This window comes from Lepidochelys kempii, chromosome 2 (assembly GCF_965140285.1).
Source record: "Lepidochelys kempii isolate rLepKem1 chromosome 2, rLepKem1.hap1, whole genome shotgun sequence".
NCBI classification, from domain to species: Eukaryota; Metazoa; Chordata; order Testudines; family Cheloniidae; genus Lepidochelys; species Lepidochelys kempii.
In genome coordinates this window covers 271,821,798-271,847,427 of record NC_136381.1, presented here as the reverse complement: position 1 = coordinate 271,847,427, position 25,630 = coordinate 271,821,798, and the positions used below count along the sequence as shown (strand labels likewise).

The 25,630-nt window shown below is 65.3% G+C and overlaps 1 protein-coding gene across 3 annotated transcripts; it reads left to right on the top strand.

The window, feature by feature from the left end:
• Positions 1-438: 438 nt before the first annotated feature.
• TMUB1 (transmembrane and ubiquitin like domain containing 1) lies at positions 439-11,549 on the top strand. Of its 3 annotated transcripts, none has more exons than XM_078851888.1 (3): positions 439-492; positions 7,980-8,493; positions 10,111-11,549. In XM_078851888.1, the coding sequence occupies exons 2-3, from the start codon at positions 8,018-8,020 to the stop codon at positions 10,463-10,465; spliced, it is 831 nt and encodes a 276-aa protein (XP_078708014.1). In that variant the 5' UTR covers positions 439-492; positions 7,980-8,017; the 3' UTR covers positions 10,466-11,549. The 3 variants fall into 3 exon arrangements, with proteins under 3 accessions (XP_078708014.1, XP_078708016.1, XP_078708015.1); XM_078851890.1 differs by lacking the exon at positions 439-492 and adding an exon at positions 3,688-3,833; XM_078851889.1 differs by lacking the exon at positions 439-492 and adding an exon at positions 4,582-4,895.
• The last annotated feature ends 14,081 nt before the right edge of the window (positions 11,550-25,630 follow it).

Genomic DNA, 25,630 nt, shown 5'->3' with positions numbered 1-25,630 from the left:
GGTCAGGCTTGACAAAGCCCTGGCTGGGATGATTTAACTGGGGAATTGGTCCTGCTTCGAGCAGGGGGTTGGACTAGATGACCTTCTGGGGTCCCTTCCAACCCTGATATTCTGTGATTCTGTGATGAAGGCCGCACAATGCCCTGTGCCTGTGTAATCTGACTACGGGCCCCACCATGCCCTGTGCTCTGTGGGTGAGGGTGTAATGTGATTACGGGCCCCACAAGACCCGTCGCTTGGAGTGGGAGAATTATAGGCCACACAACGTCCTGTGCTTGGGGCGGGGACTACAGGCCCCACAATGCCCTGCGCTCGAGGGCGGGGACTACAGGTCCCAGAATGCCTTGCAGTGCGGAAACGACAGGTCCCGGGATGCCCTGCGCTCGGGACGGGGACTACAGATCCCAGAATGCCTTGCGTCGGGGGAACTACGCGTCCCGGGATGCCCTGCGCTGGCGCCTGGAAGCGAGCGGTCCGGGATGGAGGAGGCGGGTGAGTATCTGCTCGGGGCTCAGAGGTCCCGCCGGTCCGGCTCGGCCCCCCCCCCCCCCCGCGGGCTGCTGCCCCCCTATGTAACCCCGCCCAGCCTGGTGCCCCCCCCCCCCCGCGGGCTGCTGCCCCCCTATGTAACCCCGCCCAGCCTGGTGCCCCCCCCGCTGCTGCCCCCCATGTAACCCCGCCCAGCCTGGTGCCCCCCCCCGCTACTGCCCCCCCAACCCCGCCCAGCCTGGTGCCCCCCGCTGGTGCCCCCCCCAACCCCGCCCAGCCTGGTGCCCCCCCGCTGGTGCCCCCCCCAACCCCGCCCAGCCTGGTGCCCCCCCCGCTGGTGCCCCCCCATCTAACCCCGCCCAGCCTGGTGCCCCCCCCGCGCTGCTGCCCCCCCATCTAACCCCGCCCAGCCTGGTGCCCCCCCCGCTGCTGCCCCCCCAACCCGCCAGCCTGGTGCCCCCCCGCTGGTGCCCCCCCCAACCCCGCCCAGCCTGGTGCCCCCCCCGCTGGTGCCCCCCATCTAACCCCGCCCAGCCTGGTGCCCCCCCGCGCGCTGCTGCCCCCCCATCTAACCCCGCCCAGCCTGGTGCCCCCCCCGCTGCTGCCCCCCCCATGTAACCCCGCCCAGCCTGGTGCCCCCCCCGCTGCTGCCCGCCCAGCCTGGTGCCCCCCCGCTGGTGCCCCCCCCCAACCCCGCCCAGCCTGGTGCCCCCCCCCGCGCTGCTGCCCCCCCATCTAACCCCGCCCAGCCTGGTGCCCCCCCCCGCGCTGCTGCCCCCCCATCTAACCCCGCCCAGCCTGGTGCCCCCCCGCTACTGCCCCCCCATGTAACCCCGCCCAGCCTGGTGCCCCCCCCGCTACTGCCCCCCATGTAACCCCGCCCAGCCTGGTGCCCCCCCCCGCTGCTGCCCCCCCATGTAACCCCGCCCAGCCTGGTGCCCCCCCCGCTACTGCCCCCCCATGTAACCCCGCCCAGCCTGGTGCCCCCCCGCGCTGCTGCCCCCCCATGTAACCCCGCCCAGCTGGTGCCCCCCCCGCTGCTGCCCCCCATGTAACCCCGCCCAGCCTGGTGCCCCCCCGCTGCTGCCCCCCCATCTAACCCCGCCCAGCCTGGTGCCCCCCCCGCTGCTGCCCCCCCATGTAACCCCGCCCAGCCTGGTGCCCCCCCCGCTACTTGCCCCCCCATCTAACCCCGCCCAGCCTGGTGCCCCCCCCCGCTACTGCCCCCCCCATCTAACCCCGCCCAGCCTGGTGCCCCCCCCGCTACTGCCCCCCCCCATCTAACCCCGCCCAGCCTGGTGCCCCCCCCCGCGCTGCTGCCCCCCCATCTAACCCCGCCCAGCCTGGTGCCCCCCCCCGCTACTGCCCCCCCATGTAACCCCGCCCAGCCTGGTGCCCCCCCCGCTGCTGCCCCCCCAACCCCGCCAGCCTGGTGCCCCCCGCTGGTGCCCCCCCCAACCCCGCCCAGCCTGGTGCCCCCCCAACCCCGCCCAGCCTGGTGCCCCCCCCGCTGGTGCCCCCCATCTAACCCCGCCCAGCCTGGTGCCCCCCCGCTGGTGCCCCCCATCTAACCCCCCGCCCAGCTGGTGCCCCCCCGCTGCTGCCCCCCATCTAACCCCGCCCAGCCTGGTGCCCCCCCCGCTGCTGCCCCCCATCTAACCCCGCCCAGCCTGGTGCCCCCCCCGCTGCTGCCCCCCATCTAACCCCGCCCAGCCTGGTGCCCCCCCGCTGCTGCCCCCCATCTAACCCCGCCCAGCCTGGTGCCCCCCCGCTGCTGCCCCCCATCTAACCCCCGCCCAGCCTGGTGCCCCCCCGCTGGTGCCCCCCATCTAACCCCGCCCAGCCTGGTGCCCCCCCCGCTGTGTGCCCCCCATCTAACCCCCGCCCAGCCTGGTGCCCCCCCGCTGGGTGCCCCCCATCTAACCCGCCCAGCCTGGTGCCCCCCCGCTGGTTGCCCCCCATCTAACCCCGCCCAGCCTGGTGCCCCCCCGCTGGTGCCCCCCATCTAACCCCGCCCAGCCTGGTGCCCCCCCGCTGGTGCCCCCCATCTAACCCCGCCCAGCCTGGTGCCCCCCCGCTGCTGCCCCCCATCTAACCCCGCCCAGCCTGGTGCCCCCCCGCTGCTGCCCCCCATCTAACCCCGCCCAGCCTGGTGCCCCCCCCGCTGCTGCCCCCCATCTAACCCCGCCCAGCCTGGTGCCCCCCCGCTGCTGCCCCCCATCTAACTCCGCCCAGCCTGGTGCCCCCCCGCTGCTGCCCCCCCATGTAACCCCGCCCAGCCTAGTGCCCCCCCCCCGGTGCTGCCCCATCTAACCCCGCCCAGCCTGGTGCCCCCCCGCTGCTGCTCCCCATCTAACCCCGCCCAGCCTGGTGCCCCCCCCGGTGCTGCCCCCCCTAACTCCGCCCAGCTAGTGCCCCCCCCGCTGCTGCCCCCCATCTAACCCCGCCCAGCCTGGTTGCCCCCCCGCTGCCCCCTTCCCCTGCCCCCTCATCTAACCCTGCCCCTGCCGAGCCTGCTGCCCCCCCCGCTGCTGCCCCCTTCCCCTGCCCCCCCATCGAACCCTGCCCAGCGTGGTGCCCCCCGCTGCCTCCCCCATCTAACTCTGCCCCCGCCGAGCCTGCTGCCCCCCCCCCGCTGCTGCCCCCCTCTAACCACGCCCTGCCCAGCCTGGTGCCCCCCCCACTGCTGCCCACCTTCCCCTGCCCCCCCCATCTAACCCCGCCCCTGCCGAGCCTGCTGCCCCCCCTCGCTGCTGCCCTCCTTCCCCTCCATCTAACCCCGCCGAGCCTGGTGCCCCCCTCTCGCTGCTGCCTCCCCGCCCCCCGCCGAGCCTGGTGCCCCCCGCTGCTGCCCCCATCCAACTCCCCCCCGCCGAGCCTGGTGCCCCCCCCGCTGCTGCCCCCCTTCCCCTGCCCGACCTGCCCCCTTGCCTCCTCTCCCTTTCCCCCGCCCCCATCTAACCCTCACCCCACCTAGCCTTGTGCCCCCCTTCCACCCCTGTTCAACCTCCCCCACAGCTAACATGCTCTCCTGCTGCAGTTCTGGCTCCCAACTCAGCAGCTCTTGCGGGAATGCTGCCTCTGCACTCTCTGGCAGGCCTGCTCATGCATCCTCCTCTGTAATTTGCTTCCCACCGGTGGTGTGCTCCCCAGCAACGCAGATGGGCTGTGCCCCAAAGACTCCCTCAGGACACTCGCGCCCAGAGTGCCCGAGCGGCAGGCCCTGCAGGGAGTAACTTGGAGGGTTCGCTGGCTTCCTCCCTCTGGAGGTGTTTGACGGCCGGGAGGCTGGGCGGCTGGCTTGCGGTGGTCACTTGCCTCCTTGTCCCTCACGTGTATAGATTGTGAGTTGCTTGGGGCAGGCTAAAGCCTTTTGTTCTTCACAGAGTCCAAGACCAGCAGGGACCACTGTGATCAGATAGTCTGGCCTCCTGCATCACACAGGCCAGAGACCTGCCCCCAAACTCATTCCTTTGGCTTTAGAGTGTCTCTTTTAGTTACATGTGTCCATACCTTAGAGCAGGGGCTCTCGGCCTTTCCAGACTGCTGTTCCGCTTAAAGAAGGCTAATTTGTCTGGTGCATCCTCGAGTTTCACCTCCCTTAAAAACTACTTGCTTACAAACTCAGACGTAAAAATACATAGTGTCACAGCACGCTATTCCTGACAAATAGCTGACTTCTGATTTTTACCATATAATTATAAAATAAATCAGTTGGTTATAAATATTGTACTTACAATTCAGTGTATAGTATACAGAGCAGTATAAACAAGTCATTGTCTGTGTGAAATTTTAGTTTGTACTGACTTCACTAGTGCTTTTCACGTAGCTTGTTGTAAAACTAGGCAAATCTCTAGATGAGTTGATGTACCCCAGGAAGACCTCTGCATGCCCCTGGTTGAGAACCACTGCTCTAGATATGCCATCAAGACCAATAATAATAATAACTGACAAAAAAGCTACATTTAAAATAAAGCTTATAAAGTAAAGCACTCAAAAGTTAGGAAATAGCCTTAATTTGCTCCCTTGTGCATGTGCATGACAATACCTTCTTTAAGTACGTGATCACTTACTGCTTTTTCCACAGATCTCTTGCCTCATTCAGTGTCTGAATGAAAGGTGCTCACTGAGGGCTTGTCTACACTACCCGCCGGATCTGGCGGGCAGCGATCAATCCAACGGGGATCAATTTATGGCATCTAGTATAGGATGCAATAAATCGACCGCTGAGCACTCTCCCGTCCACTCCGGTACGCCACCAGAACGAGAAGCGTCAGCTGTCGTCTTACCACAGTGAAGACACCGCAGTGAATAGATCTAAGTATGTCGACTTCAGCTATGCTATTCACATAGCTGAAGTTGCGTACCTTAGATCAACCCTGTGCGGTAGTGTAGACAAGCCCTGAGTGAGTAGCTATTTAATGCTCTTTGTCCTTAATTGCATGTGATCCCAGGCTTTGTATTCAGGGCTGGGTTTTGATGGTCAGTAAGCAGAACTAATCTGTGGAGCGAGCCCAGGGGAAGTCTTTTTATTTTTGGTTTTAGTTTTTGGGAATTCCTTGTTGTTTCATTTGATCCAGATGTGGCAGCGGGGGAGGGGGTTGGTTACAGGTTCTGCCCTGGGTGGTGCGAACTGGGTTGTGAGCCAGCTCACCCAACCCTCAACCAGCAGCAGCAGCTCTAGGGCTCCTGTCCGCTGGGGCTGGGCCTGGCTCCTCACTCTCAGTGTTGCGACCTGCCACACAGGCTTGTAACCTGGCTGCTCCTCCACCAAACCTGAGCGGTGCTGCAAGATCAGTCACTCAAAGTTGGACCATTTAGGGGTGCCCCTTTGCCATGCAAGGAGGAGGCTGGGCCAAGCCTGAGTGTGACGCTGTGACCTTATGTACCAGGTTGCAATGCCCAGTCAGGACAGGAGCCCTAGAACGGCTGTTGCTGGTTGAGGTTTTCGTTTTATTTCACGTTGTTTCACTTTTGGGAAAAGATGAATTTCTCTTCACAACACACCTGTGAGATTAGACTGTGATATTCTCAGTTCATAGATCGGGAACGACGGCACCGAACTCAGAGGATTTAGCTGCCTAACTCTCAGTTAAATCAGGGGGTGTTCAGATGCCTAGACCTTTGAGGATCTGAGTCCGAGAGAGTAAGGAAAAATATTGTTCGACGTTTCCACTAGTTTTGGATGCCCAGTCGGAGATTCCTAGTTTCCTTCAGTGCTTTGCATGGAGCGTAAAGGGTTAAAAAGTTGCTTTGGGGCAGAGCGGGGCAGGTGAGGGGGGTTGCATGAATGGGTTGATAAGGACTGGCTGGAAACCACCCAGGATCCATAAGACAGTGGAATCCCAGTGGCCAGGAGGGAGATTTTTCCCCATCTATCTGCAGGGAAGCAGAGCAAAGTGCCAGGTGGAGAACAAAGGGGAGAGGGGTCAGGTGACTAGGCTAAGTTGGCCTTTGGAGACAGGCACCTGGCTGGAACTAAGGACAAAGGGAGAGAGCCAAGATGGTTTTCAAGGGAGCCCTGGCCTAGATTTGGCCGGGCTGAACTCTGCCTTCACCTTTGCCCCTCTGCTATCAGGATCTGAAGCCAGGCGACCAATAAAGTGTTACCTTGTTTTGGGAGGGCTGCCTGCTGTGAGTGCAGATACTGACTGCAGGAGCATGATGCCATGAAGGGGCCCTGCAGGCATCTGGCTGGGGATTCCACTGTAGGACCCACAGAGAGAGAGAGGGATTGCTGGGGCTGAAGGGCCAGTTCCAGAGCCTTGACGGCTACAGACCTGCCCCAGTGGAACTGTGGGTCCTTGGGACCTGGCACACTAAGGGACTGGTTACATGCTGGGGTATAGACTAGGCTCTGGGGCTGGGACAGGTGCCTAGACTTTTGAAGATCTGAGCCCAAGCGATTAAGGCAAAAATTGTCAAAAGCTTCCCCTAGTTTTGGATGCTTGATTTGAGATGCCTGGAGGCTGAGGAGCTTAGCATTTTATAACACTTCAGATGTTCAAAGCACAGCTCTGATTGACTTCAGTTGCCATCATGAGCACTTGGCACTTCTGCAGATCAGACCCCAGGTCTCAAGTCAGACATCCAGAAAATGAGAACACACTGAAAAGTTTGGTTTAAGTGAGTTGCCCAGCATCGCCCAGGAAACTGCATGGCAGAGGCAGGGACAGACTCCAGTTTTCCAGGACAGCATTCAATTGCCTTTGCCACAAGAACATTCTTTCTCTTCCTGTTTTCCCCTGCCTCATTCACTGCACACTTTCCTGGTGGAGTGGAATGCCCTTGTTGCATGTGCCCATCATTGAAGGGTATCTACAAATAATTGTGTAAAGGGGGTGAGGGATGGATACACACTTCCTGCTTCGGCAAGAAATGCGCCCTAAAGACAACAGCATCCTTCACTACGCAGACATGATTCATTCCCACAGCCCCATCCATCCTGTACACTGATTGAGGGTCAGGGGTCCTATGGGTAATGTAGTATGTGATCAAGTAATTAAAGATTGAATTGTAAGTAAATGCACATGGAGTCAATTTAAGGATGCCCTTGTAATCTTAACTCTGGCACTTCCTATCTTTTGAGTGCTCAGCTTTGCAATCTCAGCATTCTTCTAGTGTAGATTTTTTGTTAATGTAGCCACCTGACTTTTTTTTTTTTTAAAAACAAAGTGAAAAAAACAAATTCCATCGTGTGGAACCATATTGGCCCCTGACACCTTTAGATCCCAGCACAGTCCTCTCCCGTGGAGGTCAGACTACATGATCATACTACTTCCCTTCTGGTCTTAACATCTCTGACTCTACCACTCAGGCTAGCAGAGGAACTGTCTGTGTGTGTCTGCTACTAGGTGGGGTAGGACAGGACACGTGCTTTGTCAGTGGATTGCACATCTGTTGGCTTGCGTCAGAGGAATGCTGATGGTCAGGAATCCAGAATTCCATTCTGGGCTGTGGAGAGGAGCATGTCTAGCGGTTATAGACCCTTCTGCCCCTGCCTGTCCCTGTCTCCTAGCATATACCTGTCTGTCTCTTCTCCCACCGCACACACAGCTGCTCCTTCCCCCCACCCCCCCAAATAAAAACAGTTGAAGTTTGCAAAGTTAGGAGCAACTGAAAAGGGGCAGCTAGTGGGAAGCATTAGGCAGCCTTAGCTAGACTGCACTACCTGAGTGGGGACAGTGGGAAGGGAGTTGAACGAGGAGGGTGATGCGAACAAATAGGCTCAGAGATCTAGGCCTGTTGAGCTCAGCATCCCTCTAACTCGGCTGAACCCTGCACTTACTGCCCAGGTGCATGGGGGGTGTCTCCAGGACCTTCCTCCCTGGGGCATTAATGTTGTGCCCTGTGGGCCAGGCCCAACCCGGAGAGAGTCCCTGTTGGGTGGGAAGCTGAGGGCCTGCCGTGCTCCTGAGCACTGTCTGGGAGGGTGTGTGCCTAGGATACTGGCTCCCAGGGCTCATTGCTGCTGTTTTGTCCCTCTGCAGTTTGGTAAGCCTGCTGTGCCCAGCACTGCCCAGCTGCCATGGCTCTGATTGAGGGCGTGGGGGACGAAGTCACCATCCTCTTTGCCCTGCTGCTCATCCTGCTGGTGCTGGCGCTTGCATGGGTCTCTACGCACACCTCAGAGCGGGGAGACCAGGTCTTTGCCGCTTCCCCCGCTCTGGCAGCTGGACAGCTTGGGACAGAGAGCCTGCTGGAGGACGGGCCGATGGAAACCAGCATGCAAACCCCAGCGGCAGGGGAGCCCAAGGAAGAAGCGGAGTCTTCAGCAGGTGCCATGCCAGATGGGCCTGACGGTATTGCTCCAGGGCTGAGGCACCGGGCCAGCCCTGGATCTCCACAGTGCCCCCTGCAGCCCACTGGAGACATAGGTGCCAGCCCCGAGGCCACAGACAGTAGCCCCACGGACCGCACCATAGTGTTAAGGCTGAAGTTCCTGAACGACACGGAGCGCCTGGCCACTGTGTGCCCAGAGGAGACCGTCGGCTCTCTGAAGAGGTGAGAAGCCACGCAGCAGCAAGCTGTGGGGAGGAGATGGAGCTCTGGAACACAGCCTCACAGCCAGGCAGGCTCCCTCTCTCCTCCTTGCCTCTGCCCTCCCCATCTGGGGGCTCTGGCATCCCTTGAACCTCAGTTTGCCCTCCTTTCTCCTGCACTGAACGTGCTGGACACGGCTTGGAGCCTGGACCGCTTTCTGCTACCATCCCTCCCCAGGGGGATAGGCTTGTGTGCGCCAGCTCATACCTGTGGCTTAGGCAGCACCGTTGGTGCCATTGATCACAGATTCACAGACCAGGGTGATGGGTGCTGTGTGGGGACACCCTGGCACAAGAGCACAGACTGGCCTGGGGAGACCATGATGGGACACTGCTAGGACAAAGAGAGCACGCAGCAAAATGACAGACCATGGAAGGGAATATGTGGGGGAAGGCTGTGCAGCCAGGTGCCTGGGGATGGGATGGATATGGCTCGGTGGCAGGGGGCTTGCATTCAGGCTCCGGGATGGAGATGCATGGGGAGTTGGGCACAGCCAAGCCCCCCGTAATGGGGGTATGGAGCCTTATGGAGGAAGGTTGTACTCAAAGCAGACTGTGAAGAGTTACAAAGGGATCTCACCAAACTGGGTGACTGGGAACTAAATGACAGACAAAATTCACTGTTGATAAATGCAAAGTAATGCACATTGGAAAACATAATCCCAGCTCTACGTATAAAATGATGGGGTCTAAATTAGCTGTTACCACTCGAGAAAGAGATCTTGGAGTCAGTGTGGATAGTTCTCTGAAACCATCCACTCAATGTGCAGAGGCAGTCAAAAAAGCGAACCGAATGCTGGGAATCATTAGGACAGGGATAGATAATAGGACAGAAAATATCACGTAGCCTCTATATAAATCCATCGTATGCCCACACCCGGAATACTGCGTGCAGATGTGGTCACCCCATCTCAAAAAGATTTATTAGAATTGGAAAAAGTACAGAGAAGAGCAACAGACATGATTAGGGTTGTGGAACGGCTTCCATTTGAGGAGAAGATTAGAGACCGTTGATCTTGGAAAAGAGATGACTGAGGGGCGATAGGATTGAGGTCTATAAAATCATGATGGGTGTGGAGAAAGTGAATAAGGGAGTGTTATTTACTCCTCCTCATAACACAAGAACGAGGGTCACGCAATGACATTAATAGGCAGCTGGTTTAAAACAAACAAAAGGAAGTGCTTCTTCACACAATGCACAGTCAGCCTGTGGAACTCCTTGCCAGAGGTGTTGTGAAGGTCAAGACTATAACTAGGTCCAAAAAAGAATTAGATCATTTCCTGATCCATCGATGGCTATTAGCCAAGAAGGTCAGGGACGCAACCCCACGCTCCAGGTGTCCCTAAACCTCTGATTGCCGGAAGCTGCGAGAGGATGATGGAATGGACCACTTGATAAATCACCCTATTGCATTCATTCCCTTTGAAGCACCTGGCACCGGCCCCAGTTAGCAGACAGGACTGTGGGTTAGCTGGACCGTTGGGCTGAGCCAGTGTAGCTGTTCTGATGTTCTTAAGGTAGGGATGGTGGACTCTGTCTGTGACTGTGACGTTTCCCTCCCTGTGTTTTTCACCTCAGGGCCCATTTCCCAGGCCAGGAGCACCAGGTGCGTCTGATCTACCAGGGCCAGCTGCTGCGGGACGATGCTCAGAGCCTGGCTGCGTTGCACCTCACCCACAACAGCGTTCTGCACTGCCACGTCTCCCAGCATGGCCCAGCCCCCGTGGCTGCTGGCCTCCGGGCCACCGCTGACCCTGTGCACACAGCCCTCAGCGTGGGCAGCCTGATGCTGCCGCTCTTCGCGCTTATGCTGGCTGTGCTGTGGTACGTCCAGCTGCAATACCAGCATGTCTTCACCGCCACCGCCACCTCCTGCCTGGCCGGCCTCACCCTGCTCTTCAGCTTCATGGCCTTCGCTCTGTACCGCAGATAACGCTGCCCACGGAGCCTCCGAACCCCGCCAGCCGGGAGAACCCGTGCCATTCTGGGCAGAGCCCGCCCGCCCGTCCACTGGGCTGTACTGCTCAGCCGTTGCGGTGGGGCTGATGACAGAGACCCCCCAGCCCACAGGGACCCAAGTCTGCTGTTGTAGCATGAGTCCTGCTGCCCAGCAGGAGGGCGGGGCAGTGACTGTGGCCCCTATTTCCGAGTCCCGTACCCCCCACTCCACCTGGTGGCTGAGAGGAGGATGCTGCAGTCCAGTGAGGTTACCCCCTCCCACAATGGCACTCAGGGTGGTTTTTGTCAGGGTGGGAGTCAGATCCTTAATTGTTACAAGGGGGCAGTTTCTTCCTGCCTCTGAGGAAGGAGAGAGGACTTCTTGGTTATAAGGATCAAGCAGCTCTGCAGGACAGGCTAGGGTCTCCTCCTGAACCAGTTCCTCTGCCAGCACCTGCTGCTGAGGAGTTGTGCTGTGCAAATAGGGAATCTGCCCAGACTCCACCCGCCCCACCCCCATCTGCTCTTTGCACGTGCTTGTGCATAGACTGGGCCCTCGTGCTCAGAGCTTGTTCACCCACACACTGGCATACAGTCCAGGTGCTGTTGCGTGTCCTTCTTTCCCCTGCACACTCCAGTGCGCGCGCGCGCTCTCTCTCACACAAACACACACACACTCTCTCTCGCTCTCTCGCTCTCGTTCTCACACTTTCCTTGCTGTGTGGAGTCCTGGACCTCCTGCTGTCCTTGCAACTTGGTGATCGATTAGCCCATGGCTGCGCGGGGGAGCAGTGCCTCCAAGAAGGGGAGAGCCCTGAAGGCAGAGCTCTTCACCCCCTGGGCCCTCTGGCTGGGCCCACAGCTGATGCCTGAGTGGAGGTGGGGGGACACTGCAGCTCATGCAGGGGCTGACTGCGTGGTCTGGCCCTTTCGGGAGGGGGCCCAGCTGTGGGAGGCCCAGCTGGCAGGGCACTGCCTGTCCTGCCCCTAGGGTTCCTGGGGGGTGATGGGGCCTGGGTCAGTGGAGCATGTTTCTCAGTAATGCTTCTTTTAAAATTAAAACCCGTGAATGACTAAAATCTCCTTTGGCTGGTATGTGTTGGGGGAGGGTGTGGGGAGTGAGTGAGTGGAGAGTGGGGCAGGGGAGATGTGTATGGGGGGCATGGGGGAAAGGAATGGTAATTGCTGGACCAGAATAGCCGGCTCCCTGCTCTCTCCGGGGTAGGGGGGCAGAGTGATTGCTGGACCAGAACTGCCTGCCCAGCCTCTCCAGGGAGGGAGTGGTGGAAGAGGAGGGGGCATGGGGGAGGGATGCAGTGTGGAGGGGCAGGAGGACAGGGTGATGGCTCCTTGCTCCCTCCAGTGGGGGTGTGAGGTGTCTGTGCAGGGAGAGGAGTGGGGGCCAGCTGAAGCCACCCCAGAGGAGCTGGATCCCTGGTCTCTCCAGCTGGGGGTAGGATGTGTTGTGGGGGAAGGGGAGGGGAGCCAGGTGATGGGGGTCCCAGAGGAGCCGGATCTCTCCAGGGAAGTGTGGGGGTGGGTTTTGGGGGAGGGGGTGGGGAAGAAGTGAGGGAGCAGAGTGGGGGAGGAGGATGTGGGGGTGGGGTGATATCTCTTGGTGGGAGGGTCAGGTTGTGGGGGAGGGGTGCATGGTGGGGGTGGGATGACTGATCTCTTGGGGGAGGAGATGGTGAGAGGAAGGAAGTGGGGAATGGACAGGTTGTGAGGGAGGGGTGACAGATCTCGGCGGGAGGGGAGGATGGGAGTGTGGGAGGGGTGGGGGTGGGGTGAAGGATCTCTGGGGGTAGGATGTTGGGGAGGGAGGGAGTGGGGGAGGGGTGCATGGTGGGGGGTGGGGTGAGGGATCTTTCGGGGGGCAGGGAAGGAGGGAGTGGAGGTGCATGGTGGGGTGAGGGTTCTCTGGGGTGGGGACGGAGGGAGTGGGGGTGCATGGTTGGAGGAGTGAGGGATATCTGCAGGGGAGGATGTGGGGAGGGAGGGAGTGGGGGGTGCATGGTGGGGGTGGGGGGAAGGATCTCTGGGGGGAGGGAGGGAGTAGGGGGTGCATGGTGGGGGAGCAGTGAGGGATCTCTGGGCGGAGGGGAGGATGTGGGAGGGAGGGGGGTGCATGGTGGGGAGGAGTGAGGATCTCTGGGGGGAGGGAGGAGTGAGGGGTGCATGGTGGAGGGGGGGTGAGGGATCTCTGGGGGAGGGGAGGATGTGGGGAGAGGGAGGAGTGGGGGATATCTGGTGGCGGGGAGGGAGGGAGTGGGGGGTCCATGGCGGGGGAGGAGTGAGGGATCTCTGGGGAGAGGGGAGGATGTGGGGGAGGGAGTGGGGGTGCATGGTGGGGGGAGGGGAGGATGTGGGGGTGCGTGGGGGGTGCATGGTGGGGGGGAGGATGTGGGGGGAGGGAGTGGGGGTGCGTGGGGGGAGGGGAGGATGTGGGGGGTGCATGGTGGGGGTGGGGGATCTCTGGGGGGAGGGGAGGGTGTGGGGGGTGCATGGTGGGCGGGAGGGAGGGGGTGCATGGTGAAGGGGGGGGAGGGACTGGGGGTGCATGGTGGGAGGTGGGGTGGGGGGAGGGAGGGACTGGGGGTGCATGGTGGGAGGTGGGGTGGGGGGAGGATCTGGGGGATCTCTGGGGGGGAGGGAAGGGGGTGCATGGTGGGGGGTGGGGTGAGGTGAGGGTTCTCTAGGGGGAGGGGAGGATGTGGGGGGGATGGAGGGAGGAGTGCATGGTGGGGGTGGGGTGAGGGTGAGGGATCTCTGGGGGAGGGAGGGGGTGCATGGTGGGGGTGGGGTGAGGGATCTCTGGGGGGTGGGGAGAATGTGGGGGGAATGGAGGGAGGAGTGCATGGTGGGGGGTGGGGTGAGGGATCTCAGGGAGGGGAGGATGTGGGGGGGAAGGGAGGGACTGGGGGGTGCATGGTGGGGTGGGGTTGGGGGAGGGAGGAGTGGGGGGATCTCTGCCGGGAGGGGAGGATGTGGGGGTGAGGGAGGGACTGGGGGGTGCATGGTGGGGGGTGGGGGGGAGGGAGGAGTGGGGGGATCTCTGGGGGGAGGGGAGGATGTGGGGGGGAGGGAGGAGTGGGGGGATCTCTGGGGGAGGGAGGGGGTGCATGGTGGGGGTGGGGTGAGGAATCTCTGGGGAGGGGAGAATGTGGGGGGAGGGAGGGAGGAGTGCATGGTGGGGGGTGGGGTGAGGGATCTCTGGGGGGAGGGGAGGATGTGGGGGGGAGGGAGGCACTGGGGGGTGCATGGTGGGGTGGGGTTGGAGGGAGGGAGGAGTGGGGGGATCTCTGGGGGGAGGGAGGAGTGCATGGTGGGGTGGGGTGAGGGATCTCTGGGGGAGGGGAGGATGTGGAGGGGAGGGAGGGACTGGGGGTGCATGGTGGGGGGAGGGAGCAGTGGGGGGATCTCTGGGGGAAGGGAGGGGGGTGCATGGTGGGGGTGGGGTGAGGGATCTCTGGGGGAGGGGAGAATGTGGGGGGGAGGGAGGGACTGGGGGGTGCATGGTGGGGGAGGGAGGAGTGGGGGGATCTCTGGGGGGAGGGGAGGATGTGGGGGGGAGGGAGCAGTGGGGGATCTCTGGGGGAGGGAGGGGTGCATGGTGGGGGTGGGGTGAGGGATCTCTGGGGGGAGGGGAGAATGTGGGGGGGATGGAGGGAGGAGTGCATGGTGGGGGGTGGGGTGAGGGATCTCTGGGGGAGGGGAGGATGTGGGGGGAGGGAGGGACAGGGGGGTGCATGGTGGGGTGGGGTTGGGGGGAGGGAGGAGTGGGGGGATCTCTGGGGAAGGGAGGGGGTGCATGGTGGGGGGTGGGGTGAGGGATCTCTGGGGGAGGGGAGAATGTGGGGGGAGGGAGGGACTGGGGGGTGCATGGTGGGGGGAGGGAGCAGTGGGGGATCTCTGGGGGGAGGGAGGGGTCCATGGTGGGGGGGGTGAGGGATCTCTGGGGGGAGGGAGAATGTGGGGGGGATGGAGGGAGGAGTGCATGGTGGGGGGTGGGGTGAGGGATCTCGGGGAGGGGAGGATGTGGGGGGAGGGAGGGACAGGGGGGTGCATGGTGGGGTGGGGTTGGGGGGAGGGAGGAGTGGGGGGATCTCTGGGGGAAGGGAGGGGGTGCATGGTGGGGGGTGGGGTGAGGGATCTCGGGGAGGGGAGGATGTGGGGGGAGGGAGGGACTGGGGGGTGCATGGTGGGGTGGGTTGGGGGGAGGGAGGAGTGGGGGGATCTCTGGGGGAAGGGGAGGATGTGGGGGGAGGGAGGGACTGGGGGTGCATGGTGGGGGGAGGGAGGATGTGGGGGGTGCATGGTGGGGGGAGGATGTGGGGGCAGGGAGGGGGGTGCATGGTGGGGGGAGGGAGGAGTGGGGGGATCTCTGGGGGGAGGGGAGGATGTGGGGGGGAGGGAGGAGTGGGGGGATCTCTGGGGGGAGGGAGGGGGGTGCATGGTGGGGGTGGGGTGAGGGATCTCTGGGGGGAGGGGAGGATGTGGGGGGAGGAGGGACTGGGGGTGCATGGTGGGGGGTGGGGGGGAGGGAGGAGTGGGGGGATCTCTGGGGGGAGGGAGGGGGTGCATGGTGGGGGTGGGGTGAGGGATCTCTGGGGGAGGGGAGAATGTGGGGGGGAGGGAGGGAGGAGTGCATGGTGGGGGGTGGGGTGAGGGATCTCTGGGGGGAGGGAGGATGTGGGGGGGAGGGAGGGACTGGGGGGTGCATGGTGGGGAGGGGTTGGGGGGAGGGAGGAGTGGGGGGATCTCTGGGGGAAGGGAGGGGTGCATGGTGGGGGGTGGGGTGAGGGATCTCTGGGGGAAGGGAGAATGTGGGGGGAGGGAGGGACTGGGGGTGCATGGTGGGGGGAGGGAGGAGTGGGGGGATCTCTGGGGGAAGGGAGGGGGGTGCATGGTGGGGGTGGGGTGAGGGATCTCTGGGGGGAGGGGAGGATGTGGGGGGGAGGGAGGGACTGGGGGTGCATGGTGGGGGGAGGGGAGGATGTGGGGGTGCATGGTGGGGGGAGGATGTGGGGGCAGGGAGGGGGGTGCATGGTGGGGGTGGGGTGAGGGATCTCTGGGGGGAGGGGAGGATGTGGGGGGGAGGGAGGGACTGGGGGGTGCATGGTGGGGTGGGGTTGGGGGGAGGGAGGAGTGGGGGGATCTCTGGGGGGAGGGGAGGATGTGGGGGTGCATGGTGGGGGGAGGATGTGGGGGCAGGGAGGGGGGTGCATGGTGGGGGGGATCTCTGGGGGAAGGGAGGGGGGTGCATGGTGGGGGTGGGGTGAGGGATCTCTGGGGGGAGGGGAGGATGTGGGGGGGAGGGAGGGACTGGGGGGTGCATGGTGGGGTGGGGTTGGGGGAGGGAGGGTCTGGGGGTGCATGGTGGGGGAGGGGAGGATGTGGGGGTGCATGGTGGGGGGAGGATGTGGGGGCAGGGAGGGGGGTGCATGGTGGGGGTGGGGTGAGGGATCTCTGGGGGGAGGGGAGGATGTGGGGGGGAGGGAGGGACTGGGGGGTGCATGGTGGGGTGGGGTTGGGGGAGGGAGGGTCTGGGGGTGCATGGTGGGGGGAGGGGAGGATGTGGGGGTGCATGGTGGGGGGAGGATGTGGGGGCAGGGAGGGGGGTGCATGGTGGGGGTGGGGTGAGGGATCTCTGGGGGGAGGGGAGGATGTGGGGGGGAGGGAGGGACTGGGGGTGCATGGTGGGGTGGGGTTGGGGGGAGGGAGGGTCTGGGGGTGCATGGTGGGGGGAGGGGAGGATGTGGGGGTGCATGGTGGGGGGAGGATGTGGGGGCAGGGAGGGGGGTGCATGGTGGGGGTGGGGTGAGGGATCTCTGGGGGGAGGGGAGGATGTGGGGGGGAGGGAGGGACTGGGGGTGCATGGTGGGGTGGGGTTGGGGGGAGGGAGGGTCTGGGGGTGCATGGTGGGGGAGGGGAGGATGTGGGGGTGCATGGTGGGGGGAGGATGTGGGGGCAGGGAGGGGGTGCATGGTGGGGGTGGGGTGAGGATCTCTGGGGGGAGGGGAGGATGTGGGGGGAGGGAGGGACTGGGGGTGCATGGTGGGGTGGGGTTGGGGGAGGGAGGGACTGGGGGTGCATGGTGGGGGGAGGGGAGGATGTGGGGGTGCATGGTGGGGAGAGGATGTGGGGGCAGGGAGGGGGGTGCATGGTGGGGGTGGGGTGAGGGATCTCTGGGGGGAGGGGAGGATGTGGGGGGGAGGGAGGGACTGGGGGTGCATGGTGGGGTGGGGTTGGGGGAGGGAGGGTCTGGGGTGCATGGTGGGGGGAGGGGAGGATGTGGGGGTGCATGGTGGGGGGAGGATGTGGGGGCAGGGAGGGGGGTGCATGGTGGGGGTGGGGTGAGGGATCTCTGGGGGGAGGGGAGGATGTGGGGGGGAGGGAGGGACTGGGGGTGCATGGTGGGGTGGGGTTGGGGGGAGGGAGGGACTGGGGGTGCATGGTGGGGGGAGGGGAGGATGTGGGGGTGCATGGTGGGGGAGGATGTGGGGGCAGGGAGGGGGGTGCATGGTGGGGGTGGGGTGAGGGATCTCTGGGGGGAGGGGAGGATGTGGGGGGGAGGGAGGGACTGGGGGGTGCATGGTGGGGTGGGGTTGGGGGGAGGGAGGAGTGGGGGGATCTCTGGGGGGAGGGGAGGATGTGGGGGGTGCATGGTGGGGGGAGGATGTGGGGGCAGGGAGGGGGGTGCATGGTGGGGGGGATCTCTGGGGGAAGGGAGGGGGGTGCATGGTGGGGTGGGGTGAGGGATCTCTGGGGGGAGGGGAGGATGTGGGGGGAGGGAGGGACTGGGGGGTGCATGGTGGGGTGGGGTTGGGGGGAGGGAGGAGTGGGGATCTCTGGGGGGAGGGGAGGATGTGGGGGGAGGGAGGGACTGGGGGTGCATGGTGGGGTGGGGTTGGGGGGAGGGATCTCTGGGGGGAGGGGAGGATGTGGGGGGTGCATGGTGGGGGGAGGAAGTGGGGGCAGGGCGGGGGTGCATGGTGGGGGGAGGGAGGAGTGGGGGATCTCTGGGGAAGGGGAGGATGTGGGGGGAGGGAGGGACTGGGGGTGCATGGTGGGGGGAGGGGAGGATGTGGGGGGTGCATGGTGGGGGGAGGATGTGGGGGCAGAGAGGGGGGTGCATGGTGGGGGAGGGAGGAGTGGGGGGATCTCTGGGGGAAGGGAGGGTGGTGCATGGTGGGGGTGGGGTGAGGGATCTCTGGGGGGAGGGGAGGATGTGGGGGAGGGAGGGACTGGGGGTGCATGGTGGGGGTGGGGGGGAGGGAGGAGTGGGGGGATCTCTGGGGGGAGGGGAGGATGTGGGGGGGAGGGAGGAGTGGGGGGATCTCTGGGGGGAGGGAGGGGGTGCATGGTGGGGGTGGGGTGAGGGATCTCTGGGGGAGGGGAGAATGTGGGGGGGAGGGAGGGACTGGGGGGTGCATGGTGGGGTGGGGTTGGGGGGAGGGAGGAGTGGGGGATCTCTGGGGGAAGGGAGGGGGTGCATGGTGGGGGGTGGGGTGAGGGATCTCTGGGGGAAGGGAGAATGTGGGGGGAGGGAGGGACTGGGGGTGCATGGTGGGGGGAGGGGAGGATGTGGGGTGCATGGTGGGGGGAGGATGTGGGGGCAGGGAGGGACTGGGGGGTGCATGGTGGGGTGGGGTTGGGGGGGGAGGGAGGAGTGGGGGGATCTCTGGGGGGAGGGGAGGATGTGGGGGGTGCATGGTGGGGGGAGGATGTGGGGGCAGGGAGGGGGGTGCATGGTGGGGGGAGGGAGGAGTGGGGGATCTCTGGGGGAAGGGAGGGGGGTGCATGGTGGGGGTGGGGTGAGGGATCTCTGGGGGGAGGGGAGGATGTGGGGGGGAGGGAGGGACTGGGGGGTGCATGGTGGGTGGGGTTGGGGGGAGGGAGGGTCTGGGGGTGCATGGTGGGGGAGGGGAGGATGTGGGGGTGCATGGTGGGGGGAGGATGTGGGGGCAGGGAGGGGGGTGCATGGTGGGGGTGGGGTGAGGGATCTCTGGGGGGAGGGGAGGATGTGGGGGGGAGGGAGGGACTGGGGGGTGCATGGTGGGGTGGGGTTGGGGGGAGGGAGGAGTGGGGGGATCTCTGGGGGGAGGGGAGGATGTGGGGGGGAGGGAGGGGGGTGCATGGTGGGGTGGGGTTGGGGGGAGGGAGGAGTGGGGGGATCTCTGGGGGAGGGAGGATGTGGGGGTGCATGGTGGGGGGAGGATGTGGGGGCAGGGAGGGGGGTGCATGGTGGGGGTGGGGTGAGGATCTCTGGGGGGAGGGGAGGATGTGGGGGGGAGGGAGGGACTGGGGGTGCATGGTGGGGTGGGGTTGGGGGGAGGGAGGGTCTGGGGGTGCATGGTGGGGGGAGGGGAGGATGTGGGGGTGCATGGTGGGGGGAGGATGTGGGGGCAGGGAGGGGGGTGCATGGTGGGGGTGGGGTGAGGGATCTCTGGGGGAGGGGAGGATGTGGGGGGGAGGGAGGGACTGGGGTGCATGGTGGGGTGGGGTTGGGGGGAGGGAGGGACTGGGAGTGCATGGTGGGGGGAGGGGAGGATGTGGGGGTGCATGGTGGGGGGAGGATGTGGGGGCAGGGAGGGGGGTGCATGGTGGGGGTGGGGTGAGGGATCTCTGGGGGGAGGGGAGGATGTGGGGGGAGGGAGGGACTGGGGGGTGCATGGTGGGGTGGGGTTGGGGGGAGGGAGGAGTGGGGGGATCTCTGGGGGGAGGGGAGGATGTGGGGGGTGCATGGTGGGGGGAGGATGTGGGGGCAGGGAGGGGGGTGCATGGTGGGGGGGGATCTCTGGGGGAAGGGAGGGGGGTGCATGGTGGGGGTGGGGTGAGGGATCTCTGGGGGGAGGGGAGGATGTGGGGGGAGGGAGGGACTGGGGGGTGCATGGTGGGGTGGGGTTGGGGGAGGGAGGAGTGGGGGATCTCTGGGGGAGGGGAGGATGTGGGGGGAGGGAGGGACTGGGGGGTGCATGGTGGGGTGGGGTTGGGGGGAGGGATCTCTGGGGGGAGGGGAGGATGTGGGGGGTGCATGGTGGGGGGAGGAAGTGGGGGCAGGGCGGGGGGTGCATGGTGGGGGGAGGGAGGAGTGGGGGGATCTCTGGGGGAAGGGGAGGATGTGGGGGGAGGGAGGGACTGGGGGTGCATGGTGGGGGGAGGGGAGGATGTGGGGGGTGCATGGTGGGGGGAGGATGTGGGGGCAGAGAGGGGGGTGCATGGTGGGGGGAGGGAGGAGTGGGGGATCTCTGGGGGAAGGGAGGGTGGTGCATGGTGGGGTGGGGTGAGGGATCTCTGGGGGGAGGGGAGGATGTGGGGGGAGGGAGGGACTGGGGGTGCATGGTGGGGGGTGGGGGGAGGGAGGAGTGGGGGGATCTCTGGGGGGAGGGGAGGATGTGGGGGGGAGGGAGGAGTGGGGGGATCTCTGGGGGGAGGGAGGGGTGCATGGTGGGGGTGGGGTGAGGGATCTCTGGGGGAGGGGAGAATGTGGGGGGGAGGGAGGGACTGGGGGGTGCATGGTGGGGTGGGGTTGGGGGGAGGGAGGAGTGGGGGGATCTCTGGGGGAAGGGAGGGGGTGCATGGTGGGGGTGGGGTGAGGGATCTCTGGGGAAGGGAGAATGTGGGGGGAGGGAGGGACTGGGGGTGCATGGTGGGGGGAGGGGAGGATGTGGGGGTGCATGGTGGGGGGAGGATGTGGGGGCAGGGAGGGACTGGGGGGTGCATGGTGGGGTGGGGTTGGGGGGAGGGAGGAGTGGGGGGATCTCTGGGGGGAGGGGAGGATGTGGGGGGTGCATGGTGGGGGGAGGAAGTGGGGGCAGGGCGGGGGGTGCATGGTGGGGGGAGGGAGGAGTGGGGGATCTCTGGGGAAGGGGAGGATGTGGGGGGAGGGAGGGACTGGGGGTGCATGGTGGGGGAGGGGAGGATGTGGGGGGTGCATGGTGGGGGGAGGATGTGGGGGCAGAGAGGGGGGTGCATGGTGGGGGGAGGGAGGAGTGGGGGGATCTCTGGGGAAGGGAGGGTGGTGCATGGTGGGGGTGGGGTGAGGGATCTCTGGGGGGAGGGGAGGATGTGGGGGGAGGGAGGGACTGGGGGTGCATGGTGGGGGTGGGGGGAGGGAGGAGTGGGGGGATCTCTGGGGGGAGGGGAGGATGTGGGGGGAGGGAGGAGTGGGGGGATCTCTGGGGGGAGGGAGGGGGTGCATGGTGGGGGTGGGGTGAGGGATCTCTGGGGGAGGGGAGAATGTGGGGGGGAGGGAGGGACTGGGGGGTGCATGGTGGGGTGGGGTTGGGGGGAGGGAGGAGTGGGGGGATCTCTGGGGGAAGGGAGGGGGTGCATGGTGGGGGGTGGGGTGAGGGATCTCTGGGGGAAGGGAGAATGTGGGGGGAGGGAGGGACTGGGGGTGCATGGTGGGGGGAGGGGAGGATGTGGGGGTGCATGGTGGGGGGAGGATGTGGGGGCAGGGAGGGACTGGGGGGTGCATGGTGGGGTGGGGTTGGGGGGAGGGAGGAGTGGGGGGATCTCTGGGGGGAGGGGAGGATGTGGGGGGTGCATGGTGGGGGGAGGATGTGGGGGCAGGGAGGGGGTGCATGGTGGGGGGAGGGAGGAGTGGGGGGATCTCTGGGGGAAGGGAGGGGGGTGCATGGTGGGGGTGGGGTGAGGGATCTCTGGGGGGAGGGGAGGATGTGGGGGGGAGGGAGGGACTGGGGGGTGCATGGTGGGGTGGGGTTGGGGGAGGGAGGGTCTGGGGGTGCATGGTGGGGGGAGGGGAGGATGTGGGGGTGCATGGTGGGGGGAGGATGTGGGGGCAGGGAGGGGGGTGCATGGTGGGGGTGGGGTGAGGGATCTCTGGGGGGAGGGGAGGATGTGGGGGGGAGGGAGGGACTGGGGGGTGCATGGTGGGGTGGGGTTGGGGGAGGGAGGAGTGGGGGGATCTCTGGGGGGAGGGGAGGATGTGGGGGGAGGGAGGGGGGTGCATGGTGGGGTGGGGTTGGGGGAGGGAGGAGTGGGGGGATCTCTGGGGGGAGGGGAGGATGTGGGGGTGCATGGTGGGGGAGGATGTGGGGGCAGGGAGGGGGGTGCATGGTGGGGGTGGGGTGAGGGATCTCTGGGGGGAGGGGAGGATGTGGGGGGGAGGGAGGGACTGGGGGGTGCATGGTGGGGTGGGGTTGGGGGAGGGAGGGACTGGGGGTGCATGGTGGGGGGAGGGGAGGATGTGGGGGTGCATGGTGGCGGGAGGATGGGGGGGCAGGGCGGGGGTGCATGGTGGGGGAGGATGGGGGGGCAGGGAGGGGGGTGCATGGTGGGGGGGGATCTCTGGGGGAAGGGAGGGGGGTGCATGGTGGGGGTGGGGTGAGGGATCTCTGGGGGGAGGGGAGGATGTGGGGGGGAGGGAGGGACTGGGGGGTGCATGGTGGGGTGGGGTTGGGGGGAGGGAGGAGTGGGGGGATCTCTGGGGGGAGGGGAGGATGTGGGGGTGCATGGTGGGGGGAGGATGTGGGGGCAGGGAGGGGGGTGCATGGTGGGGGTGGGGTGAGGATCTCTGGGGGGAGGGGAGGATGTGGGGGGGAGGGAGGGACTGGGGGGTGCATGGTGGGGTGGGGTTGGGGGGAGGGAGGGACTGGGGTGCATGGTGGGGGGAGGGGAGGATGTGGGGGTGCATGGTGGCGGGAGGATGGGGGGGCAGGGCGGGGGGTGCATGGTGGGGGGAGGATGGGGGGGAAGGGAGGGGGTGCATGGTGGGGGTGGGGTGAGGGATCTCTGGGGGGAGGGAGGATGTGGGGGGGAGGGAGGGACTGGGGGGTGCATGGTGGGGTGGGGTTGGGGGGAGGGAGGAGTGGGGGGATCTCTGGGGGAGGGGAGGATGTGGGGGGGAGGGAGGGACTGGGGGGTGCATGGTGGGGTGGGGTTGGGGGAGGGAGGAGTGGGGGGATCTCTGGGGGGAGGATGTGGGGGGTGCATGGTGGGGGGATCTCGGGGGCAGCGGGGGGTGGGGGAGGGGTGACTCCCAGAGGAGCCAGGTCTCCTTTGGGGGGGCGGTTGACGTCACGCAGGCGTCGGCCAATCCGCGTCGAGACGCGCCCGTGCCTCTGGTCGCGAGTTCCGCCAGGTGCCCCGCCCCCTCATTAGCATAAGCCGAGGCCTGCCGGGGCGGGGCGGGGCTGGCGCGGCGCGGGGGCTGCCGGGAAGATGGCGGAGGCGGGGGCCGGGCGGCGCTGAGGGGCCGGGGGCGGCGACGGGCTCCAGCGCGGCCGGGAGCGCCATGTAGGGGCCGCGCGGGGGGGCAGAGCTGGGGGGAGGGGCCCGTGAGTGGGGGGGGCGGAGCTGGGGGGAGGGCCGGTTTGGGGGGGGCAGAGCTGGGGGAGGGGCCGGTTATTTGCGGGGCAGAGCTGGGGGGAGGGGCCCATGAGTGTTTGGGGGGGCAGAGCTGGGGGAGGGGCCCATGAGTGTTTGGGGGGGGCAGAGCTGGGGGAGGGGCCGGTTATTTGCGGGGCAGAGCTGGGGGGAGGGGCCCATGAGTGTTTGGGGGGGCAGAGCTGGGGGAGGGGCCCATGAGTGTTTGGGGGGCAGAGCTGGGGAGAGGGGCCGGTTTGGGGGGGGCAGAGCTGGGGGGAGGGCTCTGGGAGTTGCCAGTTGTGGGGCGTGTCGGGAGCGGGGCCGGGGGGCTCGCTGTGGGGAGAGCCGGCGGGCACCCTGTCCCGGCGGGGGGCGCGTCGGGAGCGGGGCCGGGGGGCTCGCTGTGGGGAGAGCCGGCGGGCACCCTGTCCCGGCGGGGGGCGCGTCGGGAGCGGGGCCGGGGGGCTCGCTGTGGGGAGAGCCGGCGGGCACCCTGTCCCGGCGGGGGGCGCGTCGGGAGCGGGGCCGGGGGGCTCGCTGTGGGGAGAGCCGGCGGGCACCCTGTCCCGGCGGGGGGCGCGTCGGGAGCGGGGCCGGGGGGCTCGCTGTGGGGAGAGCCGGCGGGCGCCCTGTCCCGGCGGGGGGCGCGTCGGGAGCGGGGCCGGGGGGCTCGCTGTGGGGAGAGCCGGCGGGCGCCCTGTCCCGGCGGGGGGCGCGTCGGGAGCGGGGCCGGGGGGCTCGCTGTGGGGAGAGCCGGCGGGCGCCCTGTCCCGGCGGGGGGCGCGTCGGGAGCGGGGCCGGGGGGCTCGCTGTGGGGAGAGCCGGCGGGCGCCCTGTCCCGGCGGGGGGCGCGTCGGGAGCGGGGCCGGGGGGCTCGCTGTGGGGAGAGCCGGCGGGCGCCCTGTCCCGGCGGGGGGTGTGTAGGGCACGGAGCATCTGGTGGGACTTTTGAGGAGAGTACAGGTGTCTCCTTGCTGCGTTAGCTGGTGTTTCCTTTGTCCCAGGCTGAGGCCCCTAAGGAGACTGGGGCCCTGGCTCTGCCTTCCTCATGCTCTTTCTCTGACTTTCCTTCAGGGTCTCCTTGTTTTCAGAAGCCCCTCGAGTTGCCCTCCCCGCACCATGCTGCGCCTGCTGCCATGGCTCCGCGCCCTGAGCCAAGAGAGCACACGGCCCTGTGTCCTGCAGGGGCTGGCTGCTAGTGACACGAGGGGGTCCAGGATGTACCCGAGCTGCTACTGTGCGGGGAAGGCCAAGCAGCGGGCTGTGCTGCTGCCCCTGGATCCCTACAGCCATGGGCTGCTCCACAGCGTGCCCCCTGATGCTGGCAGGACTCGAGGCCATGGCAAGAGGAAGAGCTGGAGCTTCATCCACGAGAAGATGAGCTACGACACTTTCTTCACCATGAAGCGACTGATAGAGCGGTCGCGGAGTGTGGGGGAAGTGCTGCGTTGGGTCACCCAGAACCCCAGCAAGGTGTCTGCCAGCCACTACCCCATTGCCCTGCACAAGCTGGGCCAACTGCTGCAGCAGCCGCAGGGCCAGGCCATGGTGAATGGAGAGCACCGTGGACCCAGCCAGGTGCTGGAGCAGCCAGAGTTCCAGGCGCTCTGCCAGGCCATCATCAGTGGGTGCTCCAAGTTCGATAACTTCAGCATTGTCAATTGTCTGTACGCTGCCGCGGCCCTGGGTGAGTGTCCCAAAAATGGGAGGGTAAGAGGTTATGTGCCATGGGGTGTTTGAGTGGTCGTGGGACTGCTGTGCATAGGTTTGGGAGAGCAGGAGGGGTTATCATGCGTGTGTGGACACCCAGTCTGTGGGTAAAGGGGTTACCTTCCTGGAGGTGGGCAGCTCTGGAGCAGGGAGGGTTATCTGTAAGGTGGACAAGGAGTGGCGCCTGGCTATGTGTGTGAGGACGTTGCCTTTCTGTGTGTACGCAGGAGGTTTGGACCGGAATCATACCTGTGTGAGTTTGTGTCAGGGGCAGGAGGCATTGTGTCATTGCGGAGGCAGAAGCTGCATTTTGGACACACGCCTTGGGGCGTGGGCCAGGGAGGACAAGAAGAAACAAATGTGAATATGAGTAGGCCGCAGCTGTCTGCAGTGCCCAGAGTGCCTGTGTGATAAGGAGGCTGAGAGAGTCAGCCCCAGCTGGGAGTGGGGTGACAGCCGCTGCAGAGAGAGGGGCCGGGAACTGGGGTGCAGACTCTGTGAGCTCTACAGAGAGATCGACCTTCCTTCAGGGGCAGCATCCCAGGCTTCGGCCGCACTTTGGTGTATGGGCAGGAGAGGAATCTATTAATGGCCTGCCTGGATCAGCCCCTCTGGCTAGTGCCGGAGACTTCAGAGGAGGGCATAAGAATCCTTCCATAGCTGCTGATGTTACCCACACAAAATTCTCTGTTACTTGCACACTCTAAGGGCACCCGCCTTTACCCAATTCCTAGAATTCAAGGCATAACCCTCTTAATTAGGCACCCACCTGTACACCGTTCTTAGGACTCAAGGCATAACCTTACGCTCTGCAGGTTTGCAGGGTCTTTTACTAGAGAAAGAGCCTTACATAGTAATATCCTACTGAACTTCTATTTATTAACAATCACGAAAACGGAAGGCACATGCTAAGCATGCAATGTTCACCACTCCCAATAAGGCAGATGAACTTTTCTTGATGGCCAGTCAGGATCAGGTCATCTGGGGGACTCCAGCTTCTGCACAGTGTAGTTGGCAGGGTGTTGAGGTCTGGCAGCTCTGATCTTGGGGCTGGGTCCTGGAGTTGGTTCCAAAGAACTTCCCTTTGGACCCCAGTTACTCTGAGATAGCGCGT